Source organism: Pygoscelis adeliae, unplaced genomic scaffold, assembly GCF_000699105.1.
Source record: "Pygoscelis adeliae isolate BGI_AS28 unplaced genomic scaffold, ASM69910v1 Scaffold38, whole genome shotgun sequence".
NCBI lineage: Eukaryota > Metazoa > Chordata > Aves > Sphenisciformes > Spheniscidae > Pygoscelis > Pygoscelis adeliae.
The window spans coordinates 9,081,171-9,095,127 of record NW_008825614.1 but is presented as its reverse complement, the minus strand read 5'-3'; the positions used below and the strand labels follow the sequence as shown (position 1 = coordinate 9,095,127).

At 43.3% G+C, this 13,957-nt stretch overlaps 1 protein-coding gene across 3 annotated transcripts in view; it reads left to right on the top strand.

Annotated features, from left to right (window-relative positions):
* The window catches only part of IL17RA (interleukin 17 receptor A), a 17,180-nt gene extending 7,675 nt beyond the window's left edge, over positions 1 to 9,505 (top strand). For 2 of the 3 annotated variants that reach the window (XM_009332882.1, XM_009332881.1), the window contains 8 exons: positions 1,952 to 1,999; positions 2,081 to 2,238; positions 3,497 to 3,574; positions 4,014 to 4,089; positions 4,175 to 4,189; positions 5,038 to 5,139; positions 6,191 to 6,232; positions 6,863 to 9,505. In XM_009332882.1, the coding sequence (XP_009331157.1) occupies positions 1,952 to 1,999; positions 2,081 to 2,238; positions 3,497 to 3,574; positions 4,014 to 4,089; positions 4,175 to 4,189; positions 5,038 to 5,139; positions 6,191 to 6,232; positions 6,863 to 8,373 (2,030 nt within the window). In that variant the 3' untranslated portion in view covers positions 8,374 to 9,505. The remainder of the gene's footprint in view (positions 1 to 1,951; positions 2,000 to 2,080; positions 2,239 to 3,496; positions 3,575 to 4,013; positions 4,090 to 4,174; positions 4,190 to 5,037; positions 5,140 to 6,190; positions 6,233 to 6,862) is intronic. The other variant, XM_009332884.1, reaches the window with a different exon arrangement.
* The last annotated feature ends 4,452 nt before the right edge of the window (positions 9,506 to 13,957 follow it).

Below are 13,957 nucleotides of genomic sequence, written 5' to 3'. Positions count from 1 at the left end.
GGCAGGACAAGGGGGAATGGCTTTAAACTAAGGGGGGTAGATTTAGACTAGATAGAAGGAAGAAATTTTATAGGCTGAGGGTGGTGAAGCACCGGAACAGGTTGCCCAGAGAGGTGATGGCTGCCTCATCCCTGGAAACATTCAAGGTCAGGTTGGACGGGGCTCTGAGCAACCTGATCTAGTTGAAGATGTCCCTGCTCATTGAAGGGGATTTCGACTAGATGACCTTTAGAGGTCCCTTCCAACCCAAACTATTCTATGATTCTATGAAATCTCTGCTTGGAATAAAGCACACGTGGAGGGACTATTCTGTGAAGGCCAGACCTTTTGATTCTGTCCTATGTGGAAGATACTGCTACAAAAATTTTACATGCTCAGTAGAAAGCTGGACAAAACCTTGGGCCTCTGATTTCTGAGAAATTGCATTTGTAACTTGTCAAGAATTCTGCTATAGCTATGGCTAAAGAGAAATTCATAATTAAACCTGAAAACTAGTATAGGTACCCCTCTGAGGGGCTGTTTGAAGATAAGTTACATCTGCTGGATTTTGTTGTCAAAACGTTCATCAGTGGAGCAGGCACAAAGATATTTCATCTACATGAATGGGGCTGTAGCGTAATCTTTCATGCTCTTTGCAGACTATCACTGCAGCTTTTACTTAATTTTAAATCTTTCAAAGTTGCTCCTCTGTTTGTGGAAGCTGGAAGTACAGGCCAGAATTTCCAAATCAGGAGGAGTAAAGTTTGGCTTCTAATATTAAATTTAGACAGGTGAAGTTTGATTTCAAAGGCACAGTTAGGCATAATTTACCAAGAAACTCGATAGAGCTGAGTAACTGACCTTTTCTTGTGTATATGAAAATTTTCCTATAACTAAAAAGAACTTGTTTTATTGTTTTCCCTGAAGATGCTGAGCATCTGCAGTGCCCTCTGGCTGCACTGAGTAACTTATAAATATTTGGCACTCAATAAACTTGTTCATAGTTTTCTTCTTAACTTGCTTATAGTTGCCAGCATGACTTTGTAGTTATAAAATGGCAAAGTATGTGATGTGCCAATCAGTGTGAGCTGGAAAAGAAGAGGGAGCACTTGGTTTTCAGCCCTCTTATCCTTTCTTATACCTGGTCATATTGTGAACTTCTAGGCTTTTATCTTCCACTGTTCTTCAGAAACCTAGTGCATTGTGTCAAGCTCAGCAGTTGCAGGGAGCTTTGCTGATTAGAGATTACATGTGAATGACAGAGGCACTATATATTTTCCAACTTTGAAAGTTGGAGACTTAAGAGATGCAATGTTTTCTTTCAGCTGTTTAAGCACGGAGTTATTCCTTTTCCTTTGTGTCCAAACCCTGGAGGAGAGACATAGTTTAGGCTGAGACTTGTAAATCCCACATTGCTAAATATTGAATATGTAACTCTGGATTTGACTCTGAAGAAAGTCCCAAAGAGTAGGGCCAATCTGCTAAGTGAAGCAAAGAGGAATTATAAATGTGGAAGAGTGTTTTGGGATCAAGAAAGATTCCAGCCTGCTAGTTTTCCTGGGGCAGAATGCTTTTGGAGGCATCTATTGCTGCGGTGCATCCAAGGTCCAGAGATCAATATGAAGTTTTAATTCTATGACCCTCTATGACCACTACGACCCTCTCTGCACAAGTCTTACATTAGCAAGAGTTGTCAAATATTACTATTATAATAGTATTGTATGTTTTCAGTCTTTTCTTATTAATTATCTCTGTTCTGAAAAAAAAAAAAACCACCATAAAATCAGTGGAAGTGTTAGTTCATACATTGGAAACCAATACTATTCTGCTGCAGAATAACTGCTTTGGAACAAAGGTCTCTCAGTCATCAAGGAGGGCTTAGTTAGGTGTCTGGCTTCTGATAAGAAAATGGGTGTTTTTCCTAAATGGAAGTACAATGTTTCTGACTACTCGCTGATGGTCTTTCTTGCAGACTGCAAGGACTCTCTAATGAAAAGAACAATCCCATGTATAAAGACAGGTAAAAATTTTTCTGTTTGAGGTACCCTGTTGAAATATTTCTGACAGTTAAGAAACTTGGGAATATCTGCACTATTTCCAGGCAGCTTGTGGGAGCCCAGGATCCAAGGTAAAAGTCTAGATGATACGACTCTGCTTGTGAGCTTTAACCCATGGATGGAGTCAGCCCGATACCAAATTCATGTGGCCAGTTTCCTGAATGAGAAGACGTGTAAAATGATCACACGTGATTTCACTGAGGTAATTACCTTCCTAAATTACATCCTCTGGTAATTTAGACAAACATTTCTTTAATGGTTGCTAAACAAGGAGTTGGAGCCATGACGTAGGAGATGTAACAAATGCACTTGTACAGCAACTTTCAAGGAATTATTTTCATAAATCTTTTATTACCTTTGGAATGGGGAACTTTATTTCAGGAATTTGATGGATAAAGATCAAAAAGAGGTTTTATAATGCACGGAGCGGTCTGTAAACATCTGCAAAGAAAACGAAAATTTGATATTTTACTATCTGGGCTTTATTACCTTTGTCAAGCCAATGCCTGGGGGATAAGACTAAATAAATCAACAAAAATTGAAGTGCAAAGTTTCAATAAATCATTGAAGTAGTTTATCAAATGTGATGGGGGGGTGTTAATTTTTTTAGATCAAGAATGAGTGGTTTTGTAACAGGTGTTTCAATCAAACTGAGAATCAATTCCTGTAGGTCTTACAGCCTGTATTGTCGAGAAGCTCAAAGTAGATCCAGACTGTCTTCTGACATAAGAAATGCTTTCCTTCAGACATCTGAGGGAGGAGAAATACTGAATATTTGGTACCAGTCCCCACCCTTCCTTGGGGAAGGGCAGATATATTGGCATTCAGTTTGCTTAATCTTTCCATTCCTTCCACACTTAAAACCCTTTGTACTGCATGCACTAAAATGTATTAAGTTATTACTGACACAGCTGGTACAGCTGTGTGCATATTTCCCTGGCAGAGGGGAATATACCTTATTTTGGAGTATGTATCTGCTGGTTGTAAAGAATATATTTAGATTGTCATGATTTGATTGTATACAGCAGGTAACAAGGACAACTTATTTGTCTATTCTAGTGTCAGAAGCAGCAGCGTTGACAGCTTTTTTTAATTAAATGAGGAAGCTTGTTAGTGTTTACACATTAAGTAACTGAAGACATTTACATTGTTAAGAAACTGTAAGTTTGTTGAACACATTTGAAGTTATACAATGTACATCCTTAATTGTTTCCTGTTACCTCTGCAACCTTAGCCTGCTGTCTTAAATAGTATTACTATGTCTCTCACACAGGACACCTGCAGTGATGGTGGCTGGACCACTTATCTGTTTTGTTCTCTCTGGGCTTTTTGTTCCAAAGAAAAAAAAAAAATTCTGCTTCTTTGGACCACTCCATAGTCTCGTGTCAACTCCTCTTCTTTTTTTCCTGCTTTCATTCCATTTTCTTCCTTCCCTTATAACTTGCATCTCATTTCTGCAGGGTGGACTGCAACAGCAAGTGAATGTCACAATCAAAATAGAGAAGAACATAAAAGCTTGCTGCAACTACAAAATACAGGTAGGATCTTGCTGTTGTCCCTGTGTCCTTCCTTTACCAACAAGGCAATGAGCAGCCTAGGAATGTTATGCTTTTTGCAGTGTTTTGTTCTGAGATTGCCTACTCCCTAATTACCTGTATCAGGGAAATGATGATTATGGCTGAAAGAACAATTTTTTTATATAGGTATTCTCTGTAGACAGTGGCTTTTCCTTAGTATAGGGTTGCCAAGTCAGAGACTATGGAGTGCGAATGGCACAAGTATGCAACCCTAGGAGTTCATTGCCTTCTTAATGTATAGTGTAAGAATTCTTGATTAATCTTGTTTTCTGAAGGGAAATGGGAGTTCTGTGTCCTTGTGCTAAAATACAGGGAATGAAGAGGCGGGGGGGAAAGTAAAGTGGGGAACAGAATTGCTTTTAAGAATAGCTTCTGTTTTCTGAATTTATTTCAACTGCAGATTCAGCCGTTCTTTGCGATCTGTGGCACAGACTGTCTGAGACACTCTGCTTTCATCCCATGTTCACCAGCTCCAAGTGAGAACTGCTTTTCTGTAAATTAGATTCCCATTGTCTTACAGATGAGAGCTGAATTTTTAATGTAACTCTTGTCTTTTTGCAGGTACAGACCCATCAGGTAAGAAGTTCTTCCAATATCCTGAAACTTGTCTTGCTGCTCTTTTCCTGTCATAGAGAATAACAAATGATCCTCCCTGGGAATGACCCGATGGGCAGGAAATGTCCCCTTGTAACACTGAATTCAGTGTGAATTGTGTTAAGAGTTACTTCACCGTGATTTAACGAGGCAAGTATTTGTATGCAGTGTGAACCTTGAAGAGCAATTTTTTAGAGATACTTCACTTGCATAAAATTATTTGAGAAACAGTTTTGACAAGAAGAGTCTTAATATAAAATACTTTCTGTCACTTTGCTCGGTGTTAAAAAATTTGCATAATATAAAGCAGCTTTTGGAGAGAATAGCTTGCATATATTCATTTTTATGAATGTCAAGATAAATCATGTGCATAACGATTTGACATCTTTTTTTGACTGCAGCAACACCTGTAAGGAGTTAGTTTGCCCAAAATTAAAAAAAAAAACCACACCTGTAGATTGGAAAAAAAAATATCACCCAAAGTGGTGAGGTTTTTTTAAGATAGATTACATGAACAGGCAGGACATGGGCGGCATGCCTGTCAAAGCTGGATAAACATTGCTGTTTAGAGGAAGGTTGTTAATCGGTATTTTCGATGTGCTGCACATATGGTTCTTTGTGGAGCAAACTTATGGTGTAGAGCATCATCATGAAAGCAGGAATTCATTTTGAGAAGTGACTGTGGTATGTTGTAAGGGGGAAGTGCTGGACTACCCGTGGTTTTGGGCAGAGCCAGGGTCCTTCTCCCTTGGCCCCTGCTGCTCAAGAAACTTCTGTTCTTTGAAACTGTTTGTGTAAAGCAATGTCTGAGTGCTATTTTTGTACTGCAGGTGATATGATTATATGGCTCTACTGGTGTATCACTGGGATATGTGTGTTACTGGTGGGATCAGTCATAGCAGGTGTGATTTGTATGACCAAAAAACGAGCAGGTAAGACTCATACCAGCTAGGAAGAAAAGATTTGACGCTAATACTATTTTTTCCTACTTCTGTACCTATTCGTTATTGCTGTTTTCTTCCTTGCTGTTCTGATGTCTTGCCACTGAGATAATGCCTATGTAAACACCTTCTTCTGTTTTACATCACAGGACTTGTAATGTCCTAATACCATCCACCTGGTTAAGTAAAGCCTTCCACAGGTTATGCTGTCTGATACTCCATTTTCATAGTGCTTCAGAGTGCATGAGGGGAAAAAGGAACTTCATAGTTCAGCCCTTTGTTTCCTGCAGATTGCTACAGATATCTTTTCCATTTATTTTTCTCCTGCATTGCATAAGAGTTCTGCAGAACAGAAGCTTCCTGTTTGTCCAGACTGTAGTCTTTCCCCTGTTCCTCAAAGTCTCTACAAAATTCATTTTTATACTATTTTGAGCTTAAATAATGTTTTTCAATTACGATGGAAGAAGAAAAACAGGATACAGAGGATGACATTGAGCGGGTTGGAAAATCGGGTGCTGAAGGACTAATTCCTCGTCTTTTGTGCTGCAACCATGAGGCAGTTATCACAGGGAAACTGCAATTCACCACGTTTTTTTTACCTGAGAGGAATAATTGGAAATCTTTTGGAAAGTTTCTTAACATCAAACTTATCCATAAGACGTAGCTAGGAATGTTTTAGTTGCCTCTTCAGGGAAGTCTCTTAAGAAAAAGCATCTTTAAAAAAGCCTCCTCTCCTTAAGGAGAGGTAGTAGAACAATTGGGGGTTTTGTACTTCTTGAGGCTGGCCAGATCTGGAGAAGATGGAGAAAATTGGTTTTGAGTGCATTCCTTCTCCTCTCAAAGGAAAAATGTAGCAAAGTACATGGCAAAATGGGCTGTAGAAGAGTCTTTATTCATTTAGTATATTTTTTTAGTTAGGCTTCTCCCTCCCCATGGTTTTATCCCTGCAGTTTTTTTACCTAATCTTTGGAAGGTGTTGTCATTTTAAGGGTTTAATCTTATTTCTTGTTTTCAGAACTGACTGACTTTCTCTCTCTTCCAGCACACTGGCGAGGGAAATGCAACCACAATGATTTGCAAACTGGTAAGATGTCCTGCCTGTGTTTTATCAAGTGCATGTAACGCATTCTGGAAGTCTCTCACAACTGTTCGGAAGGGGCTCTCATAGGCTCTACTACTCTATAGGTGCTTCTCAAAACCAAAATGTCGCCTTAGGATCTTCCTGTTTAGCTAAAAGAAACTTAGTAATATCCAATAGCCTTGGACAGAGAATATGGAAGTTGAAATGCCGTATTTGGCAGACAGGAGATAATTGCTTTAAGTGGTGAGGCTTTTGACCCAGCTGAGGCTGTACTGGCAAAAGAACCTTTGCCAGTCATCTAAGCCATAGCAATAGGAGATTGTTTTGAGGTGGATGCACTCAGCTCTCCAGCAGAGAATATAGCTACGTTTGCAAGCCTCTTGAAGCTGGTGTATTACTTGTGTGGTGAATTCCATGAACCATCCAGGCCTTATTATAAGTCACAGCTCCACTGTCTGGACTTCTCATATTAAATTTCTACAATGAGATGTTGTCTGCATATGTTGCCAAACTAGCTTCAAAACTGGTAGTTGCTAGAACCTTTTGTTAATATTCTCCTATGTTGATTGCTGCTGGCTTGCACCATTACAATTTTGGGAATGTGGCTGGGATGAATATTTTTCTGTCTTTCAGCAGCACCATATACCGACCTTCCTCTGCCACCCTTGAAGCCTCGAAAGGTTTGGATTGTGTACTCTGCTGATCACCTGCTGTACGTGGATGTGGTGCTGAAGTTTGCCGAGTTTCTGATGACGGTCTGTGGCACTGATGTAGCCTTAGATCTGCTAGAAGATCATCAGATCTCAGAGTTAGGGCCGTTACCCTGGCTTACTCGACAGAAGAAGGAAATGGAAGACTTATCTTCAAAGATCATCGTCTTATGTTCACGGGGCACCCAGGCCAAATGGCAGGCCATGCTTGGGAGTGAGCCTGTGTGTCTCAAGCAAGATCAGCAAAAGCCAATGGGAGACCTGTTCACCCCAGCCTTGAATTTGATCCTGCCAGATTTCAAGAAGCCAGCCTGTTTTGGAATGTATGTAGTCTGCTATTTTGAGGGCATAAGCAGTGAGAGAGATATACCTGATCTGTTCAATGTCACATCCAGGTACCAGCTGATGGACAAGTTTGAGGATATTTATTTTCGGATTCAGGACTTGGAGAAGTTTGAACCTGGGCGCATCCATCGAATCCGGGAAATCACAGCTGAAAATTACGTCGATACCCCTAGTGGGAGGAAGTTGAAAGAGGCGGTACAAAAGTTCAAGAACTGGCAGATGGAGCACCCAGACTGGTTTGAGAGTGAAACCATCTGCTTGGATAATGATGAAGAGTTGCAGTCCCTAAACAGGGAGAGCCAGGTGGATTCATTGCTAAGTGAACCGGGCGGAATTGTGAAACACCAGCTGCACCTACAGGAGCCTGACCCCAACTGCTGTTATGTCATCAACCTCCACATGCGTGAAGGTGAAAGTAGAGGCTGTAAACTCCAACCTCAACTTAATCCGTGTGGGGATCTGACTTCTCAGACTATGGTCCTTCCTATGGATGAGGCTCCTCCAGTCCAGGTAGTGGAGCCAGTCTCTTCCATGGAAGATAGCAATATAATTGGTCATCACGTGCTGAGCAATGAGGATTGTATGGAAGGAGTTCCTCTTCTGGAAACAAGCTTTCCAATGAGGAATAACATCATCCTCCACGATGACTCTGAAGTTTCAGCAATAGATGACCAGAGTCCTGCAAACCTCTCAGGTGAACTGAGACACCATCTGAATGGACTCATGTACTCTCTTTATCAGCAGAGTGTCCTTCCTTCAGAGCTGTCTCTCTGCCAAGAGGAGGCTGACAAGCAACACCAGTTGGTCTTTGACCAATGCAAAGACCAAAGACAGTCAGTGCAGTCAGACCAGGGGTACATCTCTAGATGTTCTCCTCTGCCTCCTGATGACCTTGTGGAGGAGGAGGAAGAAGAGGAGGAGGAGGAGGATCAGGAAAAACAGGTGGTCTTCCATGAACTCTCTCCAGAGGTACTGAACAGTCTAAAGAGCCTCCAGCAGCAGTTGTTTTTTCAGGACATTCAACGGAGCTCTGACTGGGGGTATCCAGCTGAGGTGATGGACATGGGCCAATCTTTGGAGGACTGTTAGGCTCTATCCAGGACCTGCTCCATTTGAAATACAGGGATGGAATGTATTTCAATGTGTATTACCACGCACGGTGCTGAACCTGCATTTCCAAAACCATCCTTGTATTGTAAATAACTTGGTGGGATCTTCCTGTCTGCTGCTAGGAGGCAGGATTGCCCAGCAGACTGGCAACGTTGCTTCCAGCCTCTGTGGAGAGAAGCAATGAATATTAGCCACCCCTGTGAAAGAACAGGCAGTAGTTCTGTTCCTTGGGGAAATGTATTACATTGAGTCCTCACTGATGGATGGCAGAAAAATTATTGTGGCTCATCCACTTGTGCCTTCAAAATGCCCTCCAGCTGTACTGGTTCTAATGCACTGGGTAAAAGTCATGGCCAGGCTTTGGAAAACAGATTTAGGTAATGTGGCAAAATTTGCTTTGCTGTTTTAATACACATTTTAAATATTTTGTTGTAAATACTGTGTTAAAGATGTGTGCCTTAAAATTCAGCCAGGTTAGGGCTGTCTCTGCCTGGTTGATACACGTCTGGACATTTTCTCTTTTGCCACTCATTCATTCATTTGCAACTCCATTTCCATGGACACTCAGAAATAGAGTAACTGAGCAGAAAGTGGGATAAACTTTTTATTAGGAGTCTCCATAACTCACCCTACTGGGAGGTATGTGCTTGAAAACCAGCAAGAGGAGGAAGGGGGAAAAGGGAATAATGGACCAAAAAATGGGATTCGGGCTGCTTATACAATTATAAGAAGAATCTGGGACTGAATACAGAATTCCTGAATCAGGGGAATCTGGTGTATTCGATAATGCACTGCAGCAGCACTGTTTGCTTTTGATGTCTTGGCACCAGGAAGACTTGAGCTGAAGATGTAGATGGTGACACACAATTAAGGAAATGAAAGACTATTGGGGTGGGGGGGGGAGTGTAGCTTCAGCAGATGCTGTTTTAGAGTGGAGATTGTAACGGAGTTAGGGGAGGCTGAGCTAAAATGAGTGTAAGATGTTACTTATGTGGGTATAAAGTCAAGCACAGGTAGTTCAGGTTAACCATTGTAAAATACTTAATAGACTAAGGGGTTCATCTTCCAGGAGCAGTGATGGTAGCTGTATCAATTCCAGTGTTTTTAAAAATTTGGGCTTGATGCACTAGGAAAAATTGTCCCCTGTGAGTGATTGCACATTGGCCCACGTAGCACTGACTGGGTAGCAGACTAGTCGAGGCTGGCATTTACCCTATTTATTATCACGGTTTCTGCAGTCCAGCCCACTGGATAACAGCTTGAGAGATGTAAATGCATCCAGGCTTTTCTCCTTTGTGTTCAGGCAAGCTTGTCGTCGTCCTGTCCTTCTAAGTTTACTTGTCAAAAAACCTTAAGATAACTTCAGCTTTTTAAAAATCTGGTATCTCGGAAGATAATCTGTTCTTTTGATTTGCAACCAATATTTTGTTATGTATACTATAATTTTATTTGTTTATAACTTGTGTTTTGTTCCTTAAATTAAAAAACAAGAATACTTTTTGAATATATTTACTTAAACACTTTTATGTCCTCGATTCTGCCTAACTCCCTATGTTAGTATTTCTTAGAAATCTGAGGCGAAACTGAGCGCCAGAACTAAACTGGCTGACAAATGCCAAAACATTCCTGCAAAGCGTTGCAGCTGGATACGGCTGAGGGCCCTCGCATGTAGGAAGTGCATGCTCCTTCAAAATGGGCGTTAAAGGAGGGAAATGTGTGCAATTTCTGTGCGGGGCTGCTCGGTGAGGCAGGACTGTTAAGACAGCTTGCTTTCTCTGCAGCCAGGTGCCTAGAAAGACTGACAAAGGGACGGTCCCTGCACAGATCCAAAGCTAAGACTGGGTGCCACCTTAGTTTCCTGCCTGTTCAGGACCTAACCCAACAGGAGCTAAGCAAGAGGCGGCTGTGATCTCGGCGCTTCTCCAGTGAGAACCCAATTCTCAGATTACGTGAATAACTGTCACCTTGATGATCCCACTTCTTAAAGTTTCTTTTATCTTACAGCAATTAACGTGTAAATCTGTTTGGTTTTTTCCTCCCCATGAGCGTTTTTCAAGTGGTCTGAATTGCTCTAAGTCATTTAAAGAGGAAGCTCAGAAGCGTCATCTGGACTTTCTTGCCTTGGTCATTCCCTTTTCAGATAGCTCCCTTGGTGTCGCAGCTTTTAGAATTCGCTTTCACTTACAAGAAGTTTGTTTGAGGGAAAAATCCAGATGCTATTTTAGCAATCCAACATGAGGAAATCAAGTAACTTTAATACAGCTGTTGGTCCCTGAATGCAGAACTGAATAGCCCAGCAAGACTCAAAGGAGGGGGGAAAAAAGAGCAAAATCAGTCACAAGTTTCTAATTTTATTTTAACAATCTTGCTTTTTAAAAAATACAAGTTCTGATTAATGCCAGGGGGATGCCAAGTGTCCATTGGCCACAGGCCTTGTCTCTCACTTCAGTTTCCCCTCCTGGGAGCAGTCATCTCTCTCGTCAGGATAGCAGAGAGACCAATAAAATGCTAACGAGCTGAGTTGTGTTACAAGGCTTGTAAGGGACGTGTGTCTTAGCATGGCACAACTTCACTTAGCAAAGTGTTACTGACCCAGACCGGCAATTTAATGTTGGCAAAATGTACAGGTAGGTGTGCAAGGCGCATCGGGTGAGGTATCGTTTGCACTTTAATGGTACCACTATCTCTCCCTTCTGCAAACGGGTCTATAATGCGGCAGAAGGGTTTAAATGGAAGCGAGAGCTCAATTACCAAAGAGAAGGGAATTCAAACGGTGGAGCGGGCTTATAAACAAGACACTGAAGAGCTTTAAATGTTTCTCTGTAGTAAGCAATCGAAGTGGCAGCAGAGCTGCCCTTTTAGTTGTAAGGGGCCTTCTGTACAGCCAGTTACTTTGAGAGCTTTACGCTCTCCGAACAGCACATTTACTAACAACCTAGAAAGCGTGCCACCACAAAGAACCACTCTTTCTACAAAGGAATTCTGTGCAACAGAAGCGTCCCTTTGCGGGGTCACCTGTCCAGGCAACCTCTGCATCCACAGACAAATTTGAACTGTGATTTCACTGTCAATGGTTTAAATACGCCATGGCTAGAAAAAATTTCAAATATGCCATTTTCTCAGTAATATCTTAAATGGAAAAAGGCACTCACTGTTGAAACAGCAACTCTGTTATGTGCTATGAAGGGGTACCGAAGTAGGACTTGTTAATAATTCTGCTGTGACTCTCCTAGTCTCTCAACTATGCTTACGCTTCAGTGTATTAGGGATGTTCTATGCACTTTGGTGCTGTTGTGAACTTGGCCGTAGGAGCAGCAAAACATAGTTGGGGGTGAATAGCTTTTTTTCCTTCACCTTGTTTTTGGTGAAGTCGTTTGGCTTTTTCTTTTTTCCTTCAGCTGTTTGACTGAAGCACAGAGTACTCCTAGGTACAGGTATTGTTTCATTCTCTCTCGAACAATACTGTAGTTCTTTCTGAGCTTTTGCACCTTCCTTTTTCAGCATTAAACAGATAGCAAGGAAACAAATATCTGTACAAGCGTAATATACCTGTAATTACACCTCCTTTGGCCAGGAAGTTAGCATCCCCTCGACACATCTCACATCACATAGGAAAAGTTCACAGTACCAAGTTTTACAATCACAGTCACTCACAGCACCAAGATTGTCCAGACAAGAAGAAGTTACTGAAGAGGAAGGCCGCTGGCCAAAACTCACACAATTGCCCGTGTAAGGGCTCAGGTTAAAAATAAAGCACTGGTGGGAAAGTTAAGCCTGGCCTTTGCTGACTCTCCGTTCGGCGTGGCGAGAGCAGCAACTTGCCCATCCTAGCCGCAGCTCTGAACAGAACAGCGCTATTGCCCCGTCTTTTCTAGGGCCTCTTCTAGCCCCTCGAAACTCATCAGCCACCCGAGAGCTGGGGGAGAAGAGCCCCACGGCACCCCCGCTTCTGCCCGTGGGAGCTGGAAGTTACCAGACTGTAAACATTTTGTTGTAGCAGTCCTCTGGAGCAGGCAGTTGATCCCACTCTGTGAAAAGGGAGGTGGGACAGAGGCTCGGTCCCACTGAAGGGAGGGAATGGATGTGTGTGCAGAAGTCTGGGCTGCGCCTGCGGTCCTGCTGTTGGCTCTGGTTAGCAGTCGGTTGTGCTTTATTTCCCCTTCCCATCAGGACAGCTTGAAAAAAGGCTCAGGACAGGAAACTGGCGTTTTCCCAATGAACGCAGCCTTGCCCAGATAACAAAATATAAGCCTGGGAGGGGCAAAGTCTTTCCTCCAAACGTGGCCTCTGTGCTCCTGCTTCCATTTGGCTGGTTTCAGGAGCAGCTGTAGCCAGGCAGAAGAGCAGGCCTTAACCCCCACCAAACATTCATGGAGCTTAAAACCAAAGATAAACCATGTTTCTATGAGAGGTTACTAACAATTAACTTTTTCCCCACCCACCCTTAACCACATGCACATGGAGGAGGGGATGCTGGTGTGTGGGCTTTCACCAAAGCTCGGGCCCTCTGTGCTGAAAAGTGGGGCTCACCGAGCCCGGGGCCCACCCCGAGCAGCGCTGACATCCTCTGTTCTGCTGTTTGAGAGGGGGCAGTTTGCAGGCTTAGCCCCGTCTCTGCTCTCTCAAACAGGCATCGAGGGAGGCCAGAGGAAATCTTTCCAGCCTTCCCGGCCTGTGTGAAGGGAGTCCCTACGCTCTGCATAAAAGAAAACCAACACTGATCCCATAAACATGCATATTCACAGAGAAATGAGAGCCCCAGCATTTGGGTGCTGCTGTCTGAAGCAAGCAGTAGGCTGCTGCAAACCCTGTTCTCACCAGAAATAAATGTCTCAGTGGTAGTGAAATGGGGTCTAAGCCCCTGGATTATGTCCATGCCAGATTCACGTGTTTCTTTAGCGTGTGAAGTCAACGTAAGACGCAAAAGGTTGAAGCACAGAGGTAGACGTTTTCAGCTTGGAGAAAGTGGCTCCTAGGCTTGAAATGACCAGATGGCCGGCGTGCACCCAGAGGTTCCCCAGCTGGCACGCAAAGACCCTCTGCAGCTCTGCTGCTGGGAAACAGGTGGCAGCTTTGCAAGACCTAGCGAAACCAAAGCGTGCTTCCTTTTGTCCTGCCCGCACCCCGAAGGCACGTCTCTGCTGGTCAGACCCCTCTCACATCTCGTCCTCGTGGTCAGCAGGAGTTCTTAAAGGAGGGGACGAGATCCACTGGTCCCTGTTGTTTAGGAGGAAAAGGAAAAACTAAACCTTTGTGGTCACAAAGCAACACGATGTCCTGGTGGGGAGCGGGAGGGGAAGAGTGGGACTCTCCAAACAGTGCGGAGGGGCAGAAGCACTAGAAGAAGACTTTTCGTGAAGGGCAGGTGCGTGTTCCGGGGACAAGCCTCCGCTGTAGGCTCCTGCAGGTAGTCGGGTTTGCGTTGAGCTTCCGCTGATGGATTCGTCCGCGGGAAAGGGAGGAGGAGAGCGAGAGTCCGACGGGGGAGCCCGCGTCCCCTTCCCCTGCTCGGCCACGGCGGCGGGAACCTGAGCAGAAACGCAGAGAGACTCTGCCGGGAGCG